Here is a 26,437-nt window from a genome sequence, read left to right as displayed (position 1 = left end):
TTTGTCTATCCTGCACCCGTGGATCTTGCGGTCGCTGAGGTTCCCACTTTTGTCTTTGCCTCTCCAATTCCAAGTCCCAGTTTTCTATCTGGGGAACTACGGGTGTTGGTGGTGGTAGTGGCTGTGGTGCTTGTCGCTGGGACTGTGTCCTCATATAGGCTTGACTTCGCTGACCTGTCTCAGGATGAGGTGAGTAAGATGGGTCTTTTGTTTTCCTCCTCTTCTTTCGTTTTTCTCTTCTCCTATTCCTCTTTTATTTCTACACTTTCTTCTATGGCTTCCATGGCCAGCTCGTCTAGGAGGCGCCGGACGTACTCCAGGTGCATCTGAAATTCCAAGAGTGTGTAAGTCTGCTCATCTTCCTGCAGTTGACGAATCAACGACGGGTAGATAGATTGGAACGCTTTCGAATTGATGCGTGAAGCGCGGACGTGAAAGAAAACATCACCTGTTACCAAAAACGTACAAGACCCATATTATCTATATAAAAAATATGGAACACGCGGAACTATACACACACTTCTATATTTTGCATAAAACAAATGTTGGGTACAAGGCTTTGCCTGACACGATGCACATTCACGTAAGCTTCGTTGAACCTGGCTACTCTTGAACACATCTTAATATGAGGATGAGTCAACAATGGAAGGTCAAACTGGAAGCTGCTTCACGTCATATTGTTCAAGCGCGGACGCGATAGAAAACATCCCTACTATTTTTTTGTTAGGTCGGAACGCTATGATAGTTTGGTTTTAGGGTGAGGGAAAGAAAGAAGTCAAAGAGCATGTATAATGATAATAATTAAAAACAAACGACAGACACATTTTTCAAGACACAAAATTTTCATTCAAATTACTAACAACCAACAATTAACCACAGAACATTTTTTCCGAACAAACAATCAATCATTTTTCAAATAACAAACTATTTTGACAAGGTTGACAACGTTGTGAGGTCAAGCATAGACTTCCACTGATGGAATTCATTGGATCATTGATGTACACTACGTTTCCTAGATAAAGACAAAATATAGCCATTATGGTCACAAAACCATCGATCCACTTTGTCATTGTTTCTAGAGGAGTGACGATCAAAATAGGTCACTAAATGTTCTAAAGAATATCCAAGACTGCGTTGATGAAGAAAATACACAAAATATTGTCCAAAAACCATAGAATCTGAGCCTTGTAGTTTCACATTCTTGAATTGTGTCGTCTGGTCATTTCTCCTTACATAAAGTCGATGATGTCGTCTTCCAAAGGTAACAATCCATGCAGACCAAAATACTCCACAAAACCATCACGGGGTAAGTAGACGGCTGACCAGTTGGTTTCTGGGATATGACTGTCATCCATGTTGATGACATAAGCTTGATGGTCTTGAGGTCTGTGATGAGGAAGTTCATCTTTAGCACACACGACAGGATTCCAAGAAGCAGCATATGAACTGTGGTTTAGAATCAATAAAGTGCCCAGGTATCTATTTTTTTGTTGTTTTGTTTTTCTGGTTTTGTTTTCACAGATAATGATAAGTCATCAATTAAATCCGAACCTTTTGCTTAAAATTCTCCGAAAAGTAACCTTTTCTTCTTTTCGTCTCCGCACTCTCAGCCAAGAGAGCTTCTTCGATGCGATGGATCTCTAGAGCAATCAATGGAGGAAAGAAAAGATCACGCAAGTCTTTATACCACTGATGCAACCGGGCTTCTTCCGAAATGAGATTCCAATCGTCGTCCAGATATTCGTCCAATTTTTCTTCTTGACTCAGCATCAGACATTTATCGCGTTGAATTTGACTGGGATGATCGTTGACATTCATAGCAACCTTTCTTGATAAATTCTGTAATTTTTTCTGCCAGGTGTTTGGCAAAACAGGAGACTAAATGTTGTTCTTGTTATGGCCATCTGGACTTCATCACTTTTCATCTTTGTATTGGGGTTCTACTTCCAAGGTATCCTCCCTAACTATTTCCATAGATTCTCCACTATTCAAAGAGGGATTACAGTCTTCCAAAGCTTCTAATAGTCTAGAATGACTTCTCTCAAACTGTTGATTTATATGGTCTTATCGAATTCAGCATACAGGATGACGTTCACTGTGTTCTCTTTGGGTATAAGTTTTGGAAATTGAAGTTCCACACGAATCTGGCCGGATTTTATCGGGTGGAAATGTTCCTCGTCGCTGCGATCGTCTGGAGTGAAATCAAAAGCCCACAAAGCGTGGCGTACTGCATAATCGTCGTACGAAATGCCATGACTACTGTTTGTACCAAACTGTCCAGTGGCTTCCTACAGGGACAAGTACGATCTCAAGCAATTCTTCTCGTTACCAAACTGACTTTGATTTTGGACACGTCGTAGTGATGAAACTCAAAAGGATTTACCTCGAAGGTTCCGTTGAAGGGTATATTTTGACGATACCAACGCTCAAACGTTTGGGTAGCTGTCCTTGGAACAAATGATCTTCGATCATGGATTGATGTCCAGCGGAAATGGTAAAAGTTTTTGCTTCCACTTGTCGTATCGGATACTTGGAGGTCGTTCTGCTCAAAGTGTGACTTATGTCGTTTCCCACTTTAGGTAACACTTCCGCGCGTCGCACATAGAGTATGGCTTCTTGAATGACGGTTTTGTAATAGGCAGCTTCATTTATCAAATAGAAAGTGGTAATGCTACGATTCAGTCTCAGGCGGACACCCACTCCGTTCAGCAAATGCTTCTCTTACAGCCACATGTCTAAATGCAAAAGATACATCGGTTCTAAACTTTTGTTGGGTCTTGTGATTTTGTTTCTTCATTCTACTAATACCTTATTGTGTTCTTTCTTTGAATCCGTTTTAGTTTCGTTAAAATGGCCTGACGTGTCAGTTTCTATACCAAGCAAGCTTCCAGATGGGTGTTCTTGGTTTCTTTCAGGAACATCAATAGATTTTCCAGGTACATTAGGTAAGGGTACGTATCCATGCTGATACTGACCTGTTTGATATTCAAGTACAAATCTCCTCCACTGAACAAGGAATGCATGAAATTGTTGACGGGGGCTATTTATCTCTGTCCTTTAGATCGGGACCGTCCACCGTTGTGTCAATCACTTTCAAGTACAAGTAACTGTCATTCAGATGGATTTAATCTTCGAGCTGTTTGATTTCAAACTCAATATGGGCTGATCCTGAGTCCTTGACAGAAGAGACGAGATGAAATTCGACCCATTGGGATTCTTGCGTCGTCATCATGGTGGGTTTCATGGCAAACAAAACCAGGTTCGACTTGCAACAGGCGCAAGACTCTCGGTTCATCATTTTCTTTCTTTCTTTTTCTCTGTGATATCTTTTAAGAATCAAAAACGTCTAAGTGTCCTGCAGTTCTTCTTTTCTTAATGTTTCTAGCTTTATGAATGTGAAGACCTCTAAAGGGCTGTTTTCGTCGTCTCTTTCTGCCTTGTCCTTGCTGTGGCGTCAGGGAAGCAGGTATGCCTGACTTAGCAGCGACCTGGGCATTTATAGGAGTTTCTCGCCGACAAAAAATCTCTTTACCTGTTTGAAGCAAGACATTTTTGCCTGCTCTCAAGAAAGCTTCTTTAGGGTTTAATTTGCAGATGTTGACATTTTGGAGAAAATCTTTACCGTACTTCAATGCGGAGTCTTTCAAGGTGTGCAATCCTCGTGTCACCATCGGTTTCAAAACCGGGGACACCGAACGAAAGGCCCATTTCAACATATCTGCTAAACCATGTCCTTGTTGTCGAGCGACGCCTCAGCGCACTGGATACATGACTTAGGTTCGTTTGAGAATCGTTTTTGAAAATGGAGTTTCACAGTGACTTTCCCTTTGGTGAATGAAATATGTTGTCCCAGATCTCCTTTTATAGCAATGTTGACAGTGTTAAAATACGACTTAATGACTGGTAAATAATGAGGATGTACAAATTCGCGATGAACATGATAGGTGTTTCCACTTTCCACTTTGAAAGGAATGGCACGCAGTAACGGTACGGAAGTGTGTCCCACCACGTTGTGCTCCACTACGTCGGAGTAAACAAAAATAAAATTGAGTGCTTTGTTCAGTTCTAGCTGGAAACGAAATAACTTCGCAAAAGAATCGTTGTCAGAAATGACCAGTTATTCGTTTGTGTTATCATTACTATCCTCAACTTAACGTCCCCACACAAAATATCAAACAGTTCAGGACAAAATAAAATAGACAAGACTTTACCCTCGAAATATTTCACCAGCAGGCGACGAGCCACCTATGGTACTCAATGATGACACTTTGTCTGCCACTGTCGCTGTAGGTCGTATTTTGCAAATGTAAGGTTGCATCCTGGCCGAAGTGTCTCTCTTGCGGGTATAAGCTGTTTTCTGGGGGCTTTTCTTTTTCAGGGGACCTTACGTTTTACTTTTCTGTGGGCTTTATTTTCTGTGGCTGTGATCTGGTCTTGACACCGTTGCTCTTTTTCTTCTTTTGGGTTCATTTGGCCTTTTTGGGAGAGGATTTTGTCTTGGGGAGAACTTTGGGGACATTAGGATCCCATCTTAAGAGTGAACGATTAATTACACCTCTTTGAGAACCGCTACCTCCAGGTTTCAAAATGATTTGATTTTTGGTTTTAGTCTCGATAAGGGGATCGGCCAGTTGCGTCAAGGCTACCTTGTTTCTATCAAAAAAGCACTTGGTTTCATGAGGAATGTGAACGATGCCTTGCAGTAATTGATATGCTGTCACCGTAAACCGTCGTTAGACTTGTTCGAGACTGGCTTCAAAGACACCAGGAAGTATTTGTGGATTTTGTTCGCGACAGATGCAGTACAAGTCAGGAATCAGTTTGACGGGAATATGAGACTGAATGGACGTCATGTTGACGCTGTATGAAACAGACCCAAAATGTCCGATGATTTTATAGATTATTGTTGTTTCTACTGTTGTTGTTAAGTCGACGACGGGAACGTGTACACGACAGTCCCTCTGTCTTGGCAGCAGTGGTGAAACAGATGGGTGCAAAATCACATATAATCGAGGGGGGGGTAACTTTTAAATCCACGAATAAACAGGCGTGTGGGGTTTGAGTGGCATCGTCGTACGCATAATGCAGCCAAGGCCTTCCTAACCACAATTTAATTACTTCTTTGTCTTCCCCTAAGAAGTCGTCGAAAATGACCAGATGAGTTTGATTGGAGTCAAGCAAGATCCCGTCGTCTTCGCTAGGAATGCCTTCCCCAAACACGATGTAATCATCTAGACTTTCTCGCAAGAGGCTGTATGCCGATAGCCACTATTTGTAACACCACACGATCCGCTGAGGTGGACGATCAATCAAATATTTTTTATGTTCGATTAAACGTTTCACAAATTCGGATTTGCCTGAACCGCTGGGTCCGGCAATTAACATGTTAAAAGTATGGCAAAGATACAAAGCCTCCCAACTAGCACCATCTAAATGTTCGTCAATGACTTTGTAAGTGGAGGAAGAGGGAGCAGAGACAGTAGCGGTAGCCATAGTGCAGTGAATGTCACCTCTGACACGAAGACAAACAAGACAAGAGTTTTTATACTTTTACCAGGACACGTTTATTTATCTTAAAAGTGAACAACACGAAAGACAAAAATACATAAAAGCCAAAGGGTTAAATACAGCGATAAAATAGACATCGCAACAATCAATGTGGAATATAAACAAGTGACTGTACAACATGTTTTGGTAACAAAGGTGACCATGGGACAGCGTGTAATGTTCTTACAGTCGTTACATTGGGTACAGTCACACAGGAGTCCTCCCGGAATAGTCTTTCGGGAATGTCCATGACAGTCCTGTCTTGAAAGGAGTGGTTGTCCTTGGTTACGGGTTCTTCTTCTGGCACTGTCACTAACACAGGTTCAAAAGTTACTTTTTTCACTGGACATTTGAATTTAAGACCACAACTCTTGGGCATAATTGCACACTTCTTTGGTCCAAGCCTCGAAACCCCAATTTTTGGTCATGTACATCTGTCTAGTGAGGGTGTAAATCACAAGCTACACACACATCGTCGTACACATCTTCAATACCTAAAAGTTGACGAATCTTTTTTCCCGTAGAGGTCGAGAAGTATCCAGATGAAGACGCAAGGCTTTTAACAAAATGAGTCTTTCTTGGAAATTTAAAGGGACCACTTTCATGTTTTATTTCGTTGTAAGTATTGTTCATAAAGAGTCCACAAGGAATCGGCTGGTACACGAAATCCCAGAAAGCAAGTCACTAAGACACATACCACACGTCTACCCCAATTAATGAGACAGTTCTCGTAATACCTGTTGGTAATCCTCTACCGTTTGAATACTCTCATTGATTTCCTTCCACGGAATCTGTTGTATCACTACTGATAAAGGTCGTGGCATGGTAGGTCATTTTCTATGTCTTTTTGCCCGAGGTAATAAATGTACTTTCTGCACAGAGATGATCGTGCTCCAGTGGAGAATCTAAATTGTTTTGTCGCTAACTTGCAAACACAAACCCACCGTTCAGAACGTTCCTCTTGAACTAAGTTAACATTGTGTACAAGATTTCATCGACCATCTAACTCTTCATCTGGAATTCGTTGCAGTATGTCTATCTTGTAGTAAAAAGCAGTCAAAAAACAAATCAATCCTTCTCGCCCACGTCCGGTTGAACAATGTCTGGCCACGGGAACACTTTCATCTGAATCATTGCTCTTATAGCATTGAGGTACCAGTGGTTTAAACATCGGTGACGTGACGGATGCAGTTGTTCTTTGCGTTCAACTTGTATTTTGACCAGCTCTCGGTAAATGCGTTCTCTCAACTCCACAGGCAAACCATAAATGTTATGTTGTGAAGTATCCATTCAGTGTCCTCTAAGAATCACGAGTCGCTGGGTCATGGCCAATAGCCTCGTTCATATTTGTGACGGAAGTAGTGTCCTCCCATAATCAGTCTTCGTTTACTTTGGAAAAGAACTTAGTTTAAAAGTAGAGAAATGATTTGAGTTTGCGTTTCACATGTATTTTTTCCAACTCTCGGTAAATACGTTCTCTCAACTCCACAGGCAAAACATAAATGTTCTCTTGTAAAGTATCCGTCCAGAGATTACTGAGGTCGTTTCACTAAAGGTAGGTAGTGACAATGTGGAGACCATCGAGCATGTTCCAGGTAAGTCGAATCTTTCTGCTCCCACTCGTGAAGTGACACTTCAACTGAAACACTTGACTTTATCCCCTTTGCCCAAATATATAAATCCGGCTGTCTAATTCTTCGGGGGTAGTTCCTTCCATATATTTAGACCATTTTCCATGCAAGGATTGGAATCGACTTTCAAAGTTGCAGTATTCAGGCGAACGCACAGGGAACGAATATTCGTTTTTCACAGGCTCATTTCGATGAGGGTACGGTGAAATCCAAAAGAGTCTACTTAGGGCTGGATGACACCCGTAATGTGGAAGCTCCATGGTTTCACGTGGAGGATGACGTTGACATTGAAAACCAGTAAAGTGATAAGGTGTTCTGTAACGGGTGGCATCGCCTTCGCATCCGTCAGGTTTAACACGCACATCATCACTTTTCATGGTAGGTGTAGTGGTAGTAGTAGTCATTGCAAAGTTCTCATGATGTCATATTGAACCGCTGAGGTCACAGCGTAGGGCATAGCTCTCATCGCAAAGCACATCATCGCATTCTATTTTAGAATCACCAAAATTGAATGATGTCTGTTTAAAGGAGACATCTTTCTCGCTTGGTCTTTATAGTTACAATAAACTATTGGTCTTGGTCTTGTCCCTTTTTATATGCTGACCAATATCAATGTGTCCGTACGGCAAAGTGAAGTGGTTGGGATGTCGCACTCGCTTCTGGTACACGATTTGATGCACTTTTTCCAAAGTTCAGCTGACGATTTGGTGTGCGGGTATAAGTACAATCTTGTGCAGTTCGTAGGTGGTCACTTTAAAGTTTTCATCCTGTCCAGACTTTAAGGCTTCTTTCAGTACGTGAAAGTTCACCACTCGACTGGAGAGATAATTGAGGGTCAATCCTTTCACTTTCCACTCCATGTGAACTTCTTGTTTGTCCCGGTATTCGTAGCTGTAATTTTTAGGAATACCACATGCGAAATTTAGAATCTTGCCAGGGTGTTCGTCCGTCCAGGATCCTAAACGGTCTCTTTCGATCTCAGGATCGATATAGATACAGCTGTCTGTGTCAATGTACAGGACCCGATCTCCTAACGGTTCTAAAGCTTCGTACAATTTTAAGCGAGTATGGGCTGTCACGTAGGCCGCAATGATGACATTTCCAAATTCGTCGACTTCTACAAAGTCCAGTTGTTCTTCGTAAGTGATTAATATCAAGTCCTCACGAACGACGTCCACGTGTTTCATATATTTGATTTGTCGTGAAACATCTGGAATTAACGGGAAGGTTCTGTCAAATACTCTGTCTTCGGTAAACACGGTCGTTGTGCCACTTTGCCCCACAAGCAATTTAACATCACTTTGGCAAACGATCGCCTTCCTTCGTTTTTCTCGATGTGGTCTAAAGTGATGCCTACCTGCTCCAAATATTTATCTTTGAATTCATTTTGGTCTTCCGGAGTGTGGCACCAGGAAGGATAGTCGCTGACTTCTTGTTTCAGTTTCAAAAAAGCATCCACGTAGTCTGCGAAAATGCCTTTCTGAGTCTCGTCCTCCTTGTGGTATATTTATGTCTTGCGAAAGTGGTAAATTTCATACACTTCTAACAGTTGGTATCCCAGGTCCATAGTTTTAAACAATTCTACGCTGATCCCGGGTCCCGACAAGGCGGGTTTTTCCTGATTAAGCCGACATGGTCGGTCTTGGTTGAATGTTTCGGCATAAGTACGTCAATTTTCCTTGGCAATGGTGAGAAAACGGTATGGTACAAGTAGGTGGGAAGCAAGACTTTGCACTTTATCAATCCTTCGTATTGTCGAATGTTGTCCAGGTCGATGTGTTCCGTTAGTAACTGAGGGTCTCCTGCGGAAAAGAGACAATATTTGCACACGTAAGGATACAGCGAACACACTTGCAAGTACTTGATTTCTTCTCCTTTTTTCCTCGTCGGTACAAACTATCCCATGGGTTCATTGGGTCCATCAACTTGTAACTTTCCACGCTGCATTTAAACTCGGGATCGTTTTTCAAACGGTGATCGTAATCGTGTTCCCACATTTACACCACTTGTTATCCTTGCTGTTCTAACTTCAAGCGCCGTTGACAAGTGACCTGGTACAAGTCCTCCGTGGTAAATTGTAAAAACTGATTTTTAGTGTCACATTCAGGGTAGCAGACGGGACATCAGTGAAATAACAACCGTTAAACTCGTAAACGATCTTGAGGTTTTTCTAAGTCTCTGCCATCCACCGAATACGTACCGATTGCCTTTTTGCCTCCTGTTTGTGGGCATGTTGGATCCATTCGTCTTTCTTGTCATCCAAGCAATGTAGCCAGCGTGAGGCTTCGACCGAGTATTGACGTTTGACAAAATTGGTCTTTTGAGGGCTTATGACAGCCAGGGTGTTTTCGGGCATGAATAGTTTCTAGTACACTAAGGAACACGCTTTGGCGATAGTTCAGGCTTTCTTCAAAGGGTCGATCCGTCCATGTCCCATGAACAGTTCTCGAAATTTTCCACAGTAACGCCGTAAAATATCCACGTAGGAACGACAATACCTTAACATTTCTTCCTGAAACTCGAAAGGGTCAGAGACGTGAGTCTGGTACCAAGCGTAGAAAGCTTCTCGTTGTTCGGTACGCATGTTGTCAGGGTCTTAGTAGTGAGCCTCAGGCAAATGTGGTAGAAGGGCGTGTTTATTGGCTTCAGTATTGAAAATGTGCGTAATAGCCTTTGGCCATTTCTGTAATTCCAAACGTTTTAGGCATTCAGCTCAAAGGCATTGCCAAATAACTCATCGAATCTTTAATCTGCACTTGTCACACTTGCATGGAAATGATTTTGGTTCCGTTCAAAAGTCACTTTAGGACGTTCGGTAGTTTGTTCCGACTAGTATCTCAAATGAAAGTATCCATCATATCCCGAGATATTGTGAGCTATTACCGTGGCATGGCGATGACAATCTCCGTAACGTTCGATGTCCTCTTGTCTCCAAGTCTCGTCGATGGGGTCTAAGATCCCATGGGCGAAATCGGATATCGTGTTTGGTCCCCGAAAGACTTTTTCGTGTCCTCCAGGAATCTTGCTGAAGTGAGGGCAATGACTAAAGATAGGCTCTTGGATACACTTCTCGCATGCTCGGTGAGCCATACAGAAATTAGGAATGTGAATGCCAGTCTCTTTCATGCGTTTGAAATCAAAAAGGATGAAATTTCCTTTATTCTTGTGGTCATTTTGTTTCCTCTTGTTTGGAATGGTATTTTTGAATGTAGCATTCGTGTTCCATGTCCACGATTTGCCGACAAATGTGACATCGTTTCTCCTCGACGAACGTGTGCCTTGGCAATATTGGTATGTATGCCTTGTCCACGAGTACGTCAAAATCTCAGGAGTTGGCAAGCACATTTCTGCTGTGAACCTGGTGTTTTCAGATGTTGTTGGTAACACGTAGGGCTAGCAAAAGTGCGCTGACAAGTTGGGCAATGCACGCTTTGCTGTCCTTCGTCAAGACAGGGTTGAGAGGCCAAACATCCTTCACATTTCGATCCACAATGCTTGTGTGGCTCTCGATTGTTATAGCCATAGTCAATTTTCGCACAATAATAATTGTATCCCAGGAATGGGGCGATAATGTTGATGGCATCAAAATGTTCACCGTGATGATAGACGTGAATGTATTTTCCGTCTTTGAAATCTTTACTTCGAAACAACAGAGGTCTGCGCACTTCTTGGGGTTGTACATTCAAGGTGTAGCGTGGAGCAAAGACGTTTTACAATTTTTGCATTTCAGGAATGCCGCAGGGTGTGTGCTTGAATAGCCCCGGTTGCTGTAACAGGAGTTTGTATCCTGGCTCATTCATGTCATCTTCAACATCGCTGGCATGAATTTGAGCCAAGACTTTAGCTACTGTGCGAGGCGATAAATCACATTTCTGTCTCTTACTTTCTTCTCCTGTCTCCACGAACTGATGCGATCGTTTCATTTTGACTGCAAAAAGTTAAATGACTACATTTTGAACGCTATGGGTCCCTATATCCATGACAGACCAGTGTCTTCCCTATAAAAATGGTCACTGTCTTCCCTCCCAGTATTCATTTCACTATCAAACCGAACAGAACGATAGAAGAACCCATACAGATCGAACTTCTTATCAGAGCTTTGCGAGGTATCATACAAAGGTTTTCTTCAGACAAGCCGACGGACTTCTGCGCCACCTTTTGAGATAAAAGTCAAGATTCTTGCTATATTTGTAGGAAGAAAGGTGATTGGGTTACAGAGTGTCCAGTCCGTCAAAAAAGCAAGAAAGGTGTTAGAAGACAAAAGTCAAGATACCTGTTATTCTTGTCAAGAGAAAGTACATTGGTCTTCAGAATGCTGTTAAAAAAACAACAGAAGGAAGAGAGGGAATCAGAACAGGAAGAAGAGGTACGCTCACAAAAGGAAGAACCCAGACACGTTCAGAAAGAGGAAAAAGAGAAGAAAAGAAGACGAGGAAAGAATTAGAAAGAAGAGAAAAAAACATGTAAAAGTGAAGAAATTCAAAACACAGAGAGAGTGGATAAAGCCTATGAACATGTTAAAGTGTTTTATTGTGAATTGGATTGTAAACTTTGTACCAGAATAGACCCGACAGACCATGTAAGTTTCTCTTGGTTTTGATATTTTAGAATATGGACCACCACTCACGTATTCAACCATGTGCACCATGGGGCAAAAAGGGATTTTGAGTTTTACTTGATTTTGGCAAAATGAATGCTATCTGTTTTTGAGAGAAGTGGGTGGCCCTGAAAAGGACCGTTGGGTGTTTGGTTGTTTTTTTTTTTTTTTAATTCAGGAACAGGACGTAATCCGCTTTAATTGTCTAAAGCCTTCGCCATGGCCAAGGCCTACGACTGGAAATGCTTCTGTCAACGATTTGGTAGAATTCATATGTTTTGGTATTTCAGGTGTAGCAGGTGCGATGACGGTGTTAGACTGATTTGCCCGGGAAGGTCTTTTCCTCTTGGGTCGCATTAAAGAAGTGTGATACATTTCTTTCAGACTCCTTAACTTTGCCAAAATGTTTAAGAGTATGGTCACCGTTTGACTTTTACTGTCCTCCTTCTCTCCTAGACCTTGTTTCTTCTCTCTTGCTTCTTATCCCCATTGTTTCCTTCTTCTTGCTTCTTCTTCTTCTTGCTGTTGATGTTTAAGGAGAATAACTTCTTCTGCTTCTTTCTGCTGCTGTAAAAACTTCTCCAATTCTTCTTTCTGTCTCTGTTTAATATCCTCGACGTCTAGTAAAGAATTAGAAGGTGGCGCGGTGCTGCTACCGGAACAAATTCTTGCGAAGAAGAGAAATAATCCACTCAATCCCAATTAAAATCGGTCTCTTCTAGAAGTATGACTGTGTTGACTTTGGTAGTCGCTGATATACCATCGTTTCTCGTCTCCACGGCCGGTGCACTCCAATTAATCGCCTTCTTAGGTTCGGTCACGTTTGAAAACCCTGCCGCATTGATTCACTACGTACAGAAGCTAGCGCATCTATATAGGGGATGTGACGTCACATGCAGGTCTCTTCCGATTTGAAGATAGACTCCGCACTGTGACTACATTTTGTAACGCGTGTTAGGATTGGTGAAAAAACTCAATCCGTTTCGATCCGCTCTTCCACTATAAATAACCGCGGTTCACTACATTCAAATCACCTGTTCTCGTCACAAGCTAAGGACTAACGTTGAATCATCTACTCTCGTATCGTCAATGCTGTTTCGTACGGACTTGCCCATGTGTGTCAGATCATCATGGACAGTCATTCCGGATCACCAATACGAGCGTTTGGAAAAAGAAGAATCTATATGGAGAGACTAGGCTGTCTGAAGAGAGTCCTCATCTAAGGTCCAGAAGTCAGAAGAAGTTTGAGGCAGAGATGAAGACCTTTGCGATGCCCTCTATGTTAACAATATGTTGTTAACAAAACAACAATCATGGCCACTCATATACCTCGAAAAGATATTTATTCTCTTTGCCATGTATATGTTTAATGTTCATCAATCTATGTCTGTATGTTGTATGTGTTATAAATGTATTTGTCCCGCCAGTCCCACCCGCCAAGCGTTCTAGGTTTCTTCCCCCCGCTGTTTGGTCCGATTGAGATCAGCCCCTTGCAACATATTTGCCAGTGGCTAGTACCATAACGTCACCTCACATGTTCCATTCCTATTGTCCCTATACAATTCTAACCTTTTGTCCGTATATAGTCCCAGCCTTTTGTCTGTATAAATCTTGTCCGTACACAGCCCCAAGACCTTCTTGATTGGATTTTTCATTATTCGTATAAATCTTGTCCGTATACATCCCCACGACCTTTCTGACTGGATTTTCCATTGTCCGTATGCAGACCCTTATTACTACTATCTTATCGCTAGCCTCGATCTTGCCGACTTCACCTACATAGTTACGAATAAGAAATGAAAACTATTCGGCGCATATAATGAAAAATAAATTACTGTACCACTCTGTAAGTAAATCGAAATGACGCCATCGGGCCAGACGAATGATTGACTTTGAGCTTAACATATTTAATCTAGGGAGGCAAAAACCACGTAAATAAATTTAAGAAATAAAGAGTTCTTGTTAAGTTAATTTACAGATGGTGATACAGATAACGTTTTGCTTCTGGCAATTTCATATAAATGATATTGAAATAAATTTCAAGAAATCTTGCAAATACTGTGTGACGTGTTAAAGATAAATGCATCCTGGTAATTAGTACTCCCATTGTATGTTTTATTTTAATGTATTTAGTTTTGTTTCTTTTGTTTGGTTGTGACATTGTAACCTAGTGTAACCGAACTATGCTGCACTATAATATATCTTTATCATCACCATATTTTAATTCACTGAACGTTATGAAATGCTTACATGCGATTTCTCACTTATTGTACAATTTTGTTTTGTTCTTAACATTTGCTTTCAAAGAGATGTATTTCGAGGAGACATTTATATCCTATTACCACGACATGTGTTAACTCATATATAGCTCATCACATCGTGCCAAATACTACTTATTTCAATGTCGTTTCCTGTTTTAATATATTGCAATCAGATGTTAAGTCGGTATCGTGAATCTGTCAATGAACGGAAACGGAAGTCTGAATTTATAATCGAAAGAGATTATGTGAGTTAACACTGTTTAGTTTATCATGATTTTTAAGAAATGTTATGTTTATTACATGTTCGTTCTGTTTGTAAACACCATTATTTCTGTGTTCATAACATTGAAATTTTGCATGATGTTTCGACTGCGCAAAGGAAATATTTCCTTTTATTTACTGAAAGAAACTTAGAGTGTAATTATTATGATACATTATTTTATGCAAAAACGTTGATATGCATGATTTGTTCTCCATTCTGTGACAGTGGGTTTAAAGGCTGTATTACTTTATTGACTAAAGTAGTTCCAAAATTTTGCAATGGTTTTAGGAGTGGGTTTTTTGTTGTTGTTTTAATAACATATCTAGCTCCTGAATATATGCAGAAATGATGATTGTTATTTGATAGAAAGCATCCTGGCCTAAAGACTTGTCACGTGGCTGCACTTAATGCCAATCCCCTTTACCATATTGCATATGAGCATAAAACTGGAAGAACATGTAAATGACTTTCTCAAAAACATTCAACAGAATTTGACTAAATCTCACAGAAACCATTTTTTCACAAAACTTTTAAAATTTACACACATGATATCAATATGCCATCCCAGTTACTAAAAACAGAAATCCTATTAATGACCTCCTAAAACTTTTTCCACAAGATTTAGCCAAATTTAAGAGTAATCGTCTTGAGTTGAATAACTTAAATTGCAGATATATCATCATTTATATGTGTAAAGGCCGTATAAATTGAGAAAGCTATTTTGATTAATGTTTTCATAACCAATAAAAGCAATTGAAAATTTTTTAACAAAGACCATCTTTTCAAGCCAGATTGTTTGGCCTTTGACCATCAGGCAGATGTGAACCATGTAAAGGATATAAGTGCCATCTGCGCATCGTTCATATTCTTTATCAACAATTCAGAGAGTTCCCCATGCACGGCCTCATTTAAATTCTCTGAGACTCTTATTGTATGAATTGCTAAGTGAAAAGCTAACGGGTTTCCTCTCTCTCTTCTTTTCAGAAATGCATTCTTGTTTTGATATTACGATAGACGAAAATGACGTTGCGAAGAGATGTCATTTAAAGGGCAAGTACGTTATCCATGTCAGTGCTACAGGCATTGGTCTTCTCGACAGTCACCAAAATGTTGTATATAGCTGGCCTCGTGCTTATATTCGAAGATATGGAATAGATAATAATAAAAATATGCTTCTGATCGACGTTGGAAGAAAGAGTGACAGTGGTGAAGGTCAATTCAGATTCCGGACTCGCAAAGCACAGGAAATTCATGACCTGATTCAATGCCGTTTCGCACAGTCATACAATCTTATTCCCACTGTAGAACCTATCCTTCCACAAGTAGTCGCCAACCGACAATGGTCAAGCATTTCAGAGGAGTCGCAGAGGAGTATTCAATTGCCCAACCGAGATCAATCAACAGTTTCTTCTTCTACGTCAGATGACGTCGGCAATTCATTAGGAGGTAAAACAATCAAACGATAGAAAATTCCTCCGTTAACTGCAAAATCGTCAGTCAATTATATAAGCAATCCCATTCCCATTCACGTTAATTTTCAAAACCAGTTGTACCCACATGGACTGACAAAACCGTCCTTTTTGTATAGGATTGTCTATGTTTACCATCATCGGCTACAAATTATACTTTCAATTCAATTCGACATTACACCTCCAATTCAATTTGACATTCATTTAATTGCTCAACATAATTGAAATCTAAATTGTTAAAGATTAAGAGTTATCATTTTTAATGTGATGAAATATAATTTGGCAGAAAACTGATGATATATACTTTTACAACCGTGTTAAAATAACTTTTAATGATTTTAAGAGAGCAGAATTATGCAACGGCAGATCAAAGTCCATACTTTATGCGTGTGTAAAAAAGTTAATTAAAGTAACAAGGTTTCTTATTAGCTCTCATGGTCACAAGTTCAAGAGATCTTTGATATGTTTATGAATGATGTATACATTGTCAATTGTTTGACATGTGTATTATTAAAACACTATGGTCTTAAACTAAGTAATAGAAAATAGCGAAAACCAACAAGTTTTGTAAAATTCAGCAGAATAGGAAGTGAAAATTGAAAAAGAAATTACAATATTGCGAATTAAATCCCAGACAGTCCAAAAAGTTATATCACCAGTACTAATGCATAAATATCTAATTGCAAGAGGTATTCCAAATAAGATCCATTGCTGAAGGTGCTGTTGTGCCTGTAGTCTTGAATGTACTAATGTACCAATGGCCTGAAGTGCGATGGTGTGCTAACAGTCTTCCATTTAATCACAATAATACAATCCAGGATGTCCTTGTCTGAATTCACTATAATTCCTAATTAATGTTTCTGTCAAAGAATAGTATTGAGTTCTTTGTAATTACAGAGAATAATAGTTCTAATAAATGATTTCTACTAAATCAAATACTGAATACAACAATAAGAATGATTTTGCTAACGAAATTAAAGTAATAATGAATACTGTCTCAAGTAAAAACGATTGTAAACCCTTCTACTTGACCTAGGTCGCAATTGCCATTTTCTGGAAATACTCTGTCACTAAATGAAAGTTGCCATCCTAGAACAATTTAGGTTGTCAATGAGACAAAATCTGTTAATAAAGTTATGATAAAGAATGTGGTAAACATCAGGCACAACAGGTTTGTCAATGTGGTATAGGTTTATCCATGGCGAATAACAATATCCTAGAATCAGACGCAAATATATATTTTTACCTCTATCGATAATGATGACACTATTTAATCCACAATCATAGAGAAAATATAAGCTATATATTATTTGTTTAAAAAGTTGAACAGTTACTGATCAGGTACACAATAAACTTGATTGTGGACAACATGAAGTTCAAATCACAATGATACTTGCCATATAACCATTGAAAAAAAAAAAACCAACGATACAAATTAAATATACATAACACATTCACCCATATAAAAGAAAGATTCATAACTATGACTCTTAACTATTAGTCAAATATACATGCACTTAAAATTACATAATTATTATAAACGATACAAAATACACACGAAACAATATAATACCTATATACACGTGAGAGTGCATCTGCATTTAGATTATCTTTTCCTTTGATGTGGCTTAGGTCAACATTATATACCTGTTGTTTAAAAAATAGATACACTTGATGATCTACACCATTTGTTTCATTTTCTTGAATCAATACTCAACCAGTCCCAACATCACTTGCGTCTACAGACATTTTAAATGATTGGATTAAATTTGGAGTTGAAAGGACTGTGCATTCCTAACGACTTTAAGTAATCAAAAGCCTCCTGACATTGTTCAGACCAATGAAACATGGTTTTGTTACTTAATACATTGGACAGGGTCAAGGGTTCAGCAATTATGGAAACATTGGACCGAAATTCCTGATAATATCCTGTCATGCACAAAAATCGAATCAGTTGATTTTTACTGATTGGCACAGTTATTTCAGATAGCCTTAATCTTAACTTATATAGGTTTTACTTGTCCATGTCCCACAGTATTTCCTAGAAATGTAAAACAAGCACGGCAAAGCCCACTTTTACGTAAATAAATTGTCAAATTTGCATCGCCGAGGCTGTCAAAGAATTTCTGAAACGTCTCCAAGTGGTCTTTCCAAATGTCGTTGTAGATGATGATGTCATTGATGTAAGCTTCACAATTATCTAGACTATATGTAATCATGTTCATTAAAATGTTGAAAAGTACATCCAAAACGGTATTACTTTATATTGATAAAGTCCTTCTGAAGTTACGAATACCGAAATTTCCTTTGCCCTTATCGTTAGTGGAATTTGCCAGAATCCTTTCAAAAGATCAAATTTGGTTACATATGTTGCATTTCCAATTTTTGTCAATACAGTCATCGATTAATGGCAATAAAAATGAATTTGCTTTGATCACACTGTTCACTTTTCTATAGTTGGTGTACATGCGAAAATACTTATCTGGTTTTAGCGCAAGAATGCATAGTGAACTCCTGTCGCTTTTACATAGTTCTATGAAGTTATTTTCCAGCAAATAATGAATTTCTTTTTCAAACATTCCTGTTTGAGAGGGTTCATCCTGTACCGATGCTGTTTCACAGGTGTGGAATTTGCAATTTGAACGTGATGGTAGATTTTATTTGTTCGTGTTGGAACACATGGATTAACTGGGCAATCTCTATCAACATACTCCTTTAACATATTTTATTGCAAAGTTGTTTTTGTTTTCGCCTCACAGAAGACTTAAACTGATGGATGCCTAATTCATGTATAACTTGCTGAAAAATTCAAGACATAAAATTTGACCCCTGTTTAGATTGGACAGACTTGGGAAGGACAAATTGTGTAAAAGCACTTATCAAAGCGTTTACTACGGTTTTACTTTTAATATTTCTCAAGGAATTGCCTCCGAGAATCTTGTGGACGCACATATTATGGTCAAAAAATATTGGCTGCCTGACTTGGTCTTACGTAAGGGACCAATACAGCCAACCATTATGCTGCTAAATGGTTCGTCAAATGCAAGAAAAAGATTGCAGAAAAGCCTTAGGTATCCTCTTGTTGGGTTTTCCTGCCACTTGACAAGTGCGACAAGATCTACAATATTTACAAGCATCACTTGTAATTTTCGGTCAATAAAAATAATTAAAGATCTTGTGAGAAGTCTTACTTACCCCTAAATGACTAGCCAACGAAGTGTAATGGGCTAACCCAAGAATAGCTGTCCATACATTGGAACAAAAATTTGATTGTTCACTGACCACTCCGTTCCAGCCAGTTCCTCAGGTGGTCTCCATTTTCTTATAGTTACAAAATGAGAAACATAAAATAAAAAACAGGCACTTGCGTGGCTTTAGTTTTGCAAATATCCCTCTGAAACAAACAGTAGGTCTCGGGATCTCTACCCTGTTCTACAATTAGTGATTGTTGTTTGTCACCCTGTTTATGATACATGGAATGAGCAGTAAAAAGAGTATCAGTAGCAAAAGTAACATCGCCAAAAGCCTGATTAATACAAGTGGCAGCTAAAGGAATAATTTCATGATCAACATCGTTCTCAAGAGCGTTCTTCACCATAGTTCTAGTAATTGCACAGCTGTGTATAAATCAAGAATTTATTTTTCAATAGAATCGAATTTCTGACCCAAACAAGGTTTGCCAGTTACAAGTGGATCAACCACAACTATATCACCAGCTAGGTCATTGCATAGTAATAAATGATCACCATCGATGGGTAAAGCATCACTTTTCCGACTATCATGGGTCCTGCAATGAAGACTGATGACAAATTTACACAATGGACTGGTTAACATTAGCAAAGCCGCACTCTACTCCTTGAATAAAAACACTTTTATTAGAAGATAAATTATCAGAAAAAAGCAAAATACCTGATTTTAAATCACTTTGAAAAACTCCTGTATTCCTTAACATTTTAATAGGGAAAGATTTGGCAGAATCACCGATGAGTGATGTAGAACCTTCGGACATGCATGGTTCATAATTCTCCATAATAACATCACACTAAGGTTTGTTTGATCTAACAAATGTATTACTTTCAATACATGCCCTTAACCATGACCTTTTAGAAATAAGAGCGTTTGGAATTGCATTGTCTTCATTCTGTCGCTTATTTTACAATATGTTGCAACTAGAAATAACATGCCCTTTCTTCTTGCAATAGATGTACATATAAAGTAATAATGATTTCGGATCAATTTTATCAGAAACTTTATTTCTAAAAGTTGTCCCAAATTCAGATATGGAAATGCTGAGACTGAAATGTCATTTTACTAATAAACTACTGCGAGAAAAACTTACTGAAAAAAGAAATTTTGTAAATCAAGGAATAATCGTCAGCTGTACGAGCAGTATTTTCTAAACTTAAAATGACGATTTCTCATATATTATAGTGTAAAGTTACTTAAAACTGAGAAACCTACTTTGGTAACGTTTTCATAACCAATAAAAACAATTGAATTGAAGAAATTTTAATAAAAAGCATCTTATCACGCCAGATTATTTGGCGTTTGGCTATCAGGCAGATGCGAACTATACAAGGGATATAAGTGCCATCTGCGCATCGTTCATATTATTTTCCAACATTTTAAAGTGTTCCACATGCTGAACCTTTTTAAATTCTCCGAGATTCTTATTTGTGTGAATCGCTAAGTGAAACACTAACGGAATTTATTCTCCTCTTTTCAGCAGTGCGTTCTTGTTTTGATGTTACGATAGAAGAAAATGACTCGGCAAAGAGATGTCATTTAAAGGGCAAGTACATTATCCATGTCAGTGCCACAGGCATTGATCTTCTCGACAGTCGACATAATGTTGTATATAGCTGGCCTGGTGCGTATATTCGAAGATATGGAGCAGAGTACAATCAGAATGTGCTTGTCATTGAAGTTGGAAGAAAGAGTGACAGCGGTGAAGGACAATTCAGATTTTGGACTCGCAAAGCACAGGAAATTCATGACCTGATCCAACGTCGTTTTATCAAGTTGCTAGAATCACACAATCCTATTCCCACTGTAGCCCCTACCCCTGCACAAGAAGTTGCCAACAGACAAGGATCAACTGCTTCAGACGAGTCAGAGAGGAGCATTCCATTGCCCAAGAGAGAACAATCAACAGTTTCTTCTACCACCACAAACGGCACCAACAATTCATTGGGAGGTATATATAAAAAAATCAAACGAGACAAAATTCCTCCGTTAACTGCAAAATCGTCAATTATGGAAACCTCCTCTCCATATATATATATATATATATATATATATATATATATATATATATATATATATATATATATATATATATATATATATATATATATATATATATATTACTCACAATGCTTTGCAAGACATTTGCCACAATGATGTGCAAATATGTTTTTGCATAGAATTTTCATATCTGCCTTCATCGGCGAAACGTAATTTTGCCAATTTAATTTAATATGTAGCTGCTCAGCATAACTGAGATCTGAAAACGGAAGCAGCATATCTATTTGACCGTGTTAAAACATATTTTAATGATTTTTTTTAAGTGAACAGCATCATGCAGCGTCAGATCAAGGTATATGCTGTATGCATGAGTAAATATGGTAATTATAGTAATAAGGTCTCTTACTAGCTATCCTAGTCATAAGTCCAAGTTATCTTATGATATGGCCTTCTATTAGATGTACTTTGTCCATTGCTTGTCATGTGTAGCATTATATGCAAATTTTGTGTCTTTGGTCAAGATTAAGTCTTGTCAATTCCCCCTCCACACACACACACACAAAGCATCTAATCAGTATGAACAAATATAGACCAAGTACTACGAAAGCATCCTGGTATGAATGAGTTCTAGTACATTACAAATTAGGCTGCACTGTTATTCAATATGGCTCTCTTTACTACAGTCACACAACGACTCTTAACGATTTCTTAAAAACCATTCAACATACTTTAACAACATCTGAGGACAGGATTCTAGCATAAATACCTCTAAAGTGTTTTTCTTCAAATGACACTTAACTTTCGTCCAATACAGCCACCAATCCAAAATACAGAAAATCAGTTATAAACATCCTTCTTGAAAACTCTTCAACTTATTTAAACCTAACTGATAGCATCCTGGCATAAAGGATATTCAGATTTGTACAAATGATCCATCTGCCATTCATTATGGCCACCGTTATTACACACCCGACAAAGAAACTTTAAAATTAATTGCCGAATGGTTCTCAACAGAATTAGTCCAAAATATAATTGAAATCCTTGCAAAGGGTCCTTTTATGTTTAAACCAATGGATACATCATCCAATTTGGACATTGTGCCACAAAACAAACAAATTTGGAAACAGATTTCAGACCTGCCTCTCAAAAATGTATCCAAATTTACCATAGGACATACTAGCATGAAAACACTTGAAAACTGTACAAATAATGCTAATCAGCCTTCCAAAATGGCTGTTTTTGCTAATAATAGCAAACACATAATTACTTGTCCTCAAATCACGTACAGCGGAATTTGGACAAATTCGACAGGAATCATCCTGGCCTGATTGCCATTTAAATGTATGCACTTTCTAATATGGCCATGACACAAACAAAAAGAATAATATGTAAATGATTCTCTTAAAATAAACTTATCAGAATTTGACAAAATCTTACTGAAACTATTCTTTCCGAAGAGCTTTTGAAAGACATACAGGTGATGCGGATCAGCCATGCAGTAAGGCTGAACTTACTAAACACATTCCTAATAATGACTTCTTAAAAATTGCTCAACAGATTTTCACCAAGTTTTGAGAGAAAGCATCTTGATTCGAGGGGCACAAAATGCGGAGGTGTCATCATATATATGTCATAAATATAAACAGAGAAACCCAATTTTAAGAATTTCTTCGTGATGAATTTAAACAATTTGAAGAGATATTGACAAAAAGCATCATACCAAGTCAGCCAGCTACTCGTACTTTTGGATATCAGTTTAATGTCAGCCAGGTAGTTGATATTAGTGGCACCTGCGAAATTTGTTGCATCAGCGATGTAAAATAGTTCACATGCAGAACGTTAATTTAATTTTATCGTAATTGTATTAATCGCTAATTGAAACAAATACTAAAGTAATTTCTTTCATTCGTTTCAGCTATAAGTCACTGTTTTGATATTACGATAGATGAAAATGACGCAGCGAAGAGATGTCATTTAAAGGGCAATTACATTATCCATGTAAGTGATACAGGCATTGGTCTTCTCGACAGCCGACAAAATGTTGTATATAGCTGGCCTCGTGCTTATGTTCGAAGATATGGAGCAGACAATAATAAGAATATGCTTGTCATCGATGTTGGAAGAAAGAGTGACAGCGGTGAAGGACAATTCAGATTCAAGACACGCAAAGCACAGGAAATTCATGACTTGATACACTGTCATTTTACTAAGTTGCTAGAATTACACAATAATATGCCTACTGTAGCTCCTTTCCTTACACAAGACGTTGCCAACCGACAGGGACCAAGTATTACAGATGAGTCAGAGAGGAGTCTCCAGTCACCAAAGAATCACCAGTGTACAGTTTCTTCCTCTTCCATAGATGACACAGACAATTCATTGGGAGATGCAAAATCAGACGATAGAAACATCCCTCTGTCATGTGGAAAATCTTCAATCACAGCAGGTAATTCACAAGAGGTATATTTAGAACATATCAAGCCGGGTGAGTCTGGACACTCTTTGGTTCTTCCAGAGGCAAATAAATTTCGGCAAGAAGCATTTAAAAAGTATGGTGTAGAACAAATTCATAAGGCAGACTACATGAATATTAAACCAGTCTGGGAGGTTCAAAAGCAAGCTGACAACGAACCACCTCTTCCACCGAGGTCCTCAAATTCTGATGATGATGACAGTGATTACGTTGGACTTTGTTGTGATTATAATGAACTAAAGTTTGAGAAAAATGCGCTTGAAAGCTGGAAATCAAAGCCTGCCAGTCACGGTCATGGCACAGCCACAGGACTTAATGATCCTCTTGCTGAGCAAAGATATGACAACCTCGGTTGCAGAAAAGGTTCAGAAAAGGAGAGGGATGAAGACCATGGTGTTGACAAAGACATCAGTCAAGAGGATCGGTATGAACTGGTTAACCCTAAGCCTCCAGAGCCTAAGCTTCTAATGTAAAAATCACATCCATCACCAGACAGCCTTTATGAAGACATACAAAGATGTGCGCAGTAGCGGCAGTGGAACAATTTTGGAATAAAACGTTGAAATAGACAGTAGAATGCGGATGGAGGAAATGTTGAAGATCAGCACGGCCGGTGTGTTATTCTGTACGAATAGGTTAAACTTTTATATCAGATCTTCATTTGTCACGCATTGTTCATGTTAGAATCATGAAATTAATGGTGATATGCATCTCTGTTGATACCACAACCTTATAATGAAAGCATTGTGTGGATTTTTATGTTTCTTCTTTGCTAGCTTTGGTTGAATGTGTGCATTTAGCTGATGGCCACTAGTTTTTGGCATGCTATATGCATGCTATTCAATCTAGAATCTACCTATAATATATTCCGTGTCGCTTTTTTGTTTACATTAGATGGCTGACTAGCATACCTATCCGACTGCTTCTGTTCAAATTAGGTGCTCATGTACAAGAACACCTGCGCTAGTGATTAAATCATGTTTCTTTCTTTGAAACTGTCAGATATATATATATATATATATATATATATATATATATATATATATATATATATATATATATATATATATATATGTGTGTGTGTGTGTGTGTGTGTGTGTGTGTGTGTGTGTGTGAACACCTGCGCACATGAATAGCAAATTATTTAGATTTAAATAGTAATGTAATAAAATAATGGCAAAAACACCCAAGCTCAACGTACCGTATTTACTCGCATATAAGTGGCATCCAATCACATAATGCGCTGGCAGAGCGTGGCCCAGGCTTTTCATTGCAATGATAACTTCTGTCAAACTGCATAGACAATATTTGCTAGCGTAACATGCGATGGCATAAGCCACAAGTGACGATACAAAATGTTTCCACTTCACGAGTGAAATATTTCGATATATCTGCTCAGGAAACAGATTTATTTTTCATTATGTGATTTTAAAATGCAAAAGCAATCGATTTGCATGGGTTTTCCCATCGTATGGTTCTATGCCAATACTTTTAACAGCTGCGTTACTACAGTGATAAAAAAAGTTCCTAAGTTTTACAATAATTGTTTGGGACAGCGAGCTTTAGCACATTTAGCATCTACATATCATGCTTCAAATATTTTATTTTGTCAAAATGATAACTGTATTCTTAATAAAATAAATACATTTGCATTTATGTCAAACATTTCATGGGCGGGTTGATATTGTTGGAAGGGATAACAATAAACATAACAGAGCGGTTGAATCTGACAGACTTAAGATTGTAACATTTTTAAACAAACGATCTTCATGATTCTGAATTTACTTTTTAGGATATTGATTCTTCATTTTATGCTTTTGTACACTAAAACGTAAATTTATGTGTGATATTGCCAAGCTTACAGTCTATTACTGTAGCAAATGATATATCCAATCTTCAATCGTCACTGAATTTCGGTTTGCAATCAATATTAATTAACGCCTGATGTATTCATCGTTTTCGAACACGATTGTGATACAAGTTAAAATTTATATTTGAACAATTTTATTACCATATTTGATCACGGTGTTTTTTCCCTGAAAAATGTATACCCTTTGTTGCAGAGTATTTCAGGTGTACAATACTTTATGGGAGACACGTATTAACAGGTCATGTAAGTTCAGGCACTGACAGTTTCCATGATTCATGTAAACTAATTATAAAAAGTTAATAGTTGAAGTCTAATATTTGATGTTTGGAGTTTGTTTTAATGCATTTATTGATGGCACCTCGTTTATTGCATCTATGTACACTACATGGTCTACATCTGATACAGCCTAAGATATGTATATTCTGATGTATGGAGAGAGAGAGAGAGAGAGAGAGAGCAGACGAAGAAACATTATTTTGGCCTAAATATGGAAATAAGGCTCTGAATAGCAAACATAAGAGCAGTAATACTACTTAAATGGAAAAAGTGAGTTCCAAAGTGATATTCCTACTGTGGCGTTATAATTTTTCTCCCACTTATATACTTCAACATTTTACTATGAAATATACATTAAAAAGTTGTCTTTATGTACATATTTGTAACTAATGGAAAAGGGCATGCAAATTGATTTAAATATGAAAAGCGTGAGCGATACAAGGACTTACAGTCTGGAAACAAGTAACAGAAAGACAGACAGACAGACAGATGGATGGATGGATAGATAGATAGATAGATAGATAGATAGATAGATAGATAGATAGATAGATAGATAGATAAAGTAACTTTTCTTAAACTATATTATTATCATTTTTAAATTAAAATCATGTAACAATATTTCTAAGAAGTCGAGAATTTGTTTTGTGCATTTGAGTATAAAACTTTCCATAGATCGATCAGGTTGAATTCGCAACAATTTCATGCACCTTATTTTGACTGTAAATGTGGTCTATCCCAAAGCTGAATAGGTCTGGGATGGTAGACAGTGTTAAAGACAAGCATAATCACAGACATGAACTGGTC

General features: G+C 38.2%; 1 protein-coding gene across 1 annotated transcript in view; it reads left to right on the top strand.

The window, feature by feature from the left end:
- The window catches only part of LOC149795734 (uncharacterized), a 37,379-nt gene extending 12,240 nt beyond the window's left edge, over positions 1–25,139 (top strand). The window contains exons 2-4 of the mRNA XM_089965643.1: positions 15,283–15,744; positions 20,494–20,964; positions 22,930–25,139. Coding sequence (XP_089821769.1) covers positions 15,283–15,744; positions 20,494–20,964; positions 22,930–23,960 — 1,964 coding nt within the window. The 3' untranslated portion in view covers positions 23,961–25,139. The remainder of the gene's footprint in view (positions 1–15,282; positions 15,745–20,493; positions 20,965–22,929) is intronic.
- The last annotated feature ends 1,298 nt before the right edge of the window (positions 25,140–26,437 follow it).

This window comes from Sinohyriopsis cumingii, chromosome 7, assembly GCF_028554795.1.
Source record: "Sinohyriopsis cumingii isolate HCF-2022 chromosome 7, ASM2855479v2, whole genome shotgun sequence".
Classification (NCBI taxonomy): domain Eukaryota; kingdom Metazoa; phylum Mollusca; class Bivalvia; order Unionida; family Unionidae; genus Sinohyriopsis; species Sinohyriopsis cumingii.
Note: the sequence above shows the minus strand (reverse complement) of the source record. Positions and strands in the feature narration are given on the sequence as shown.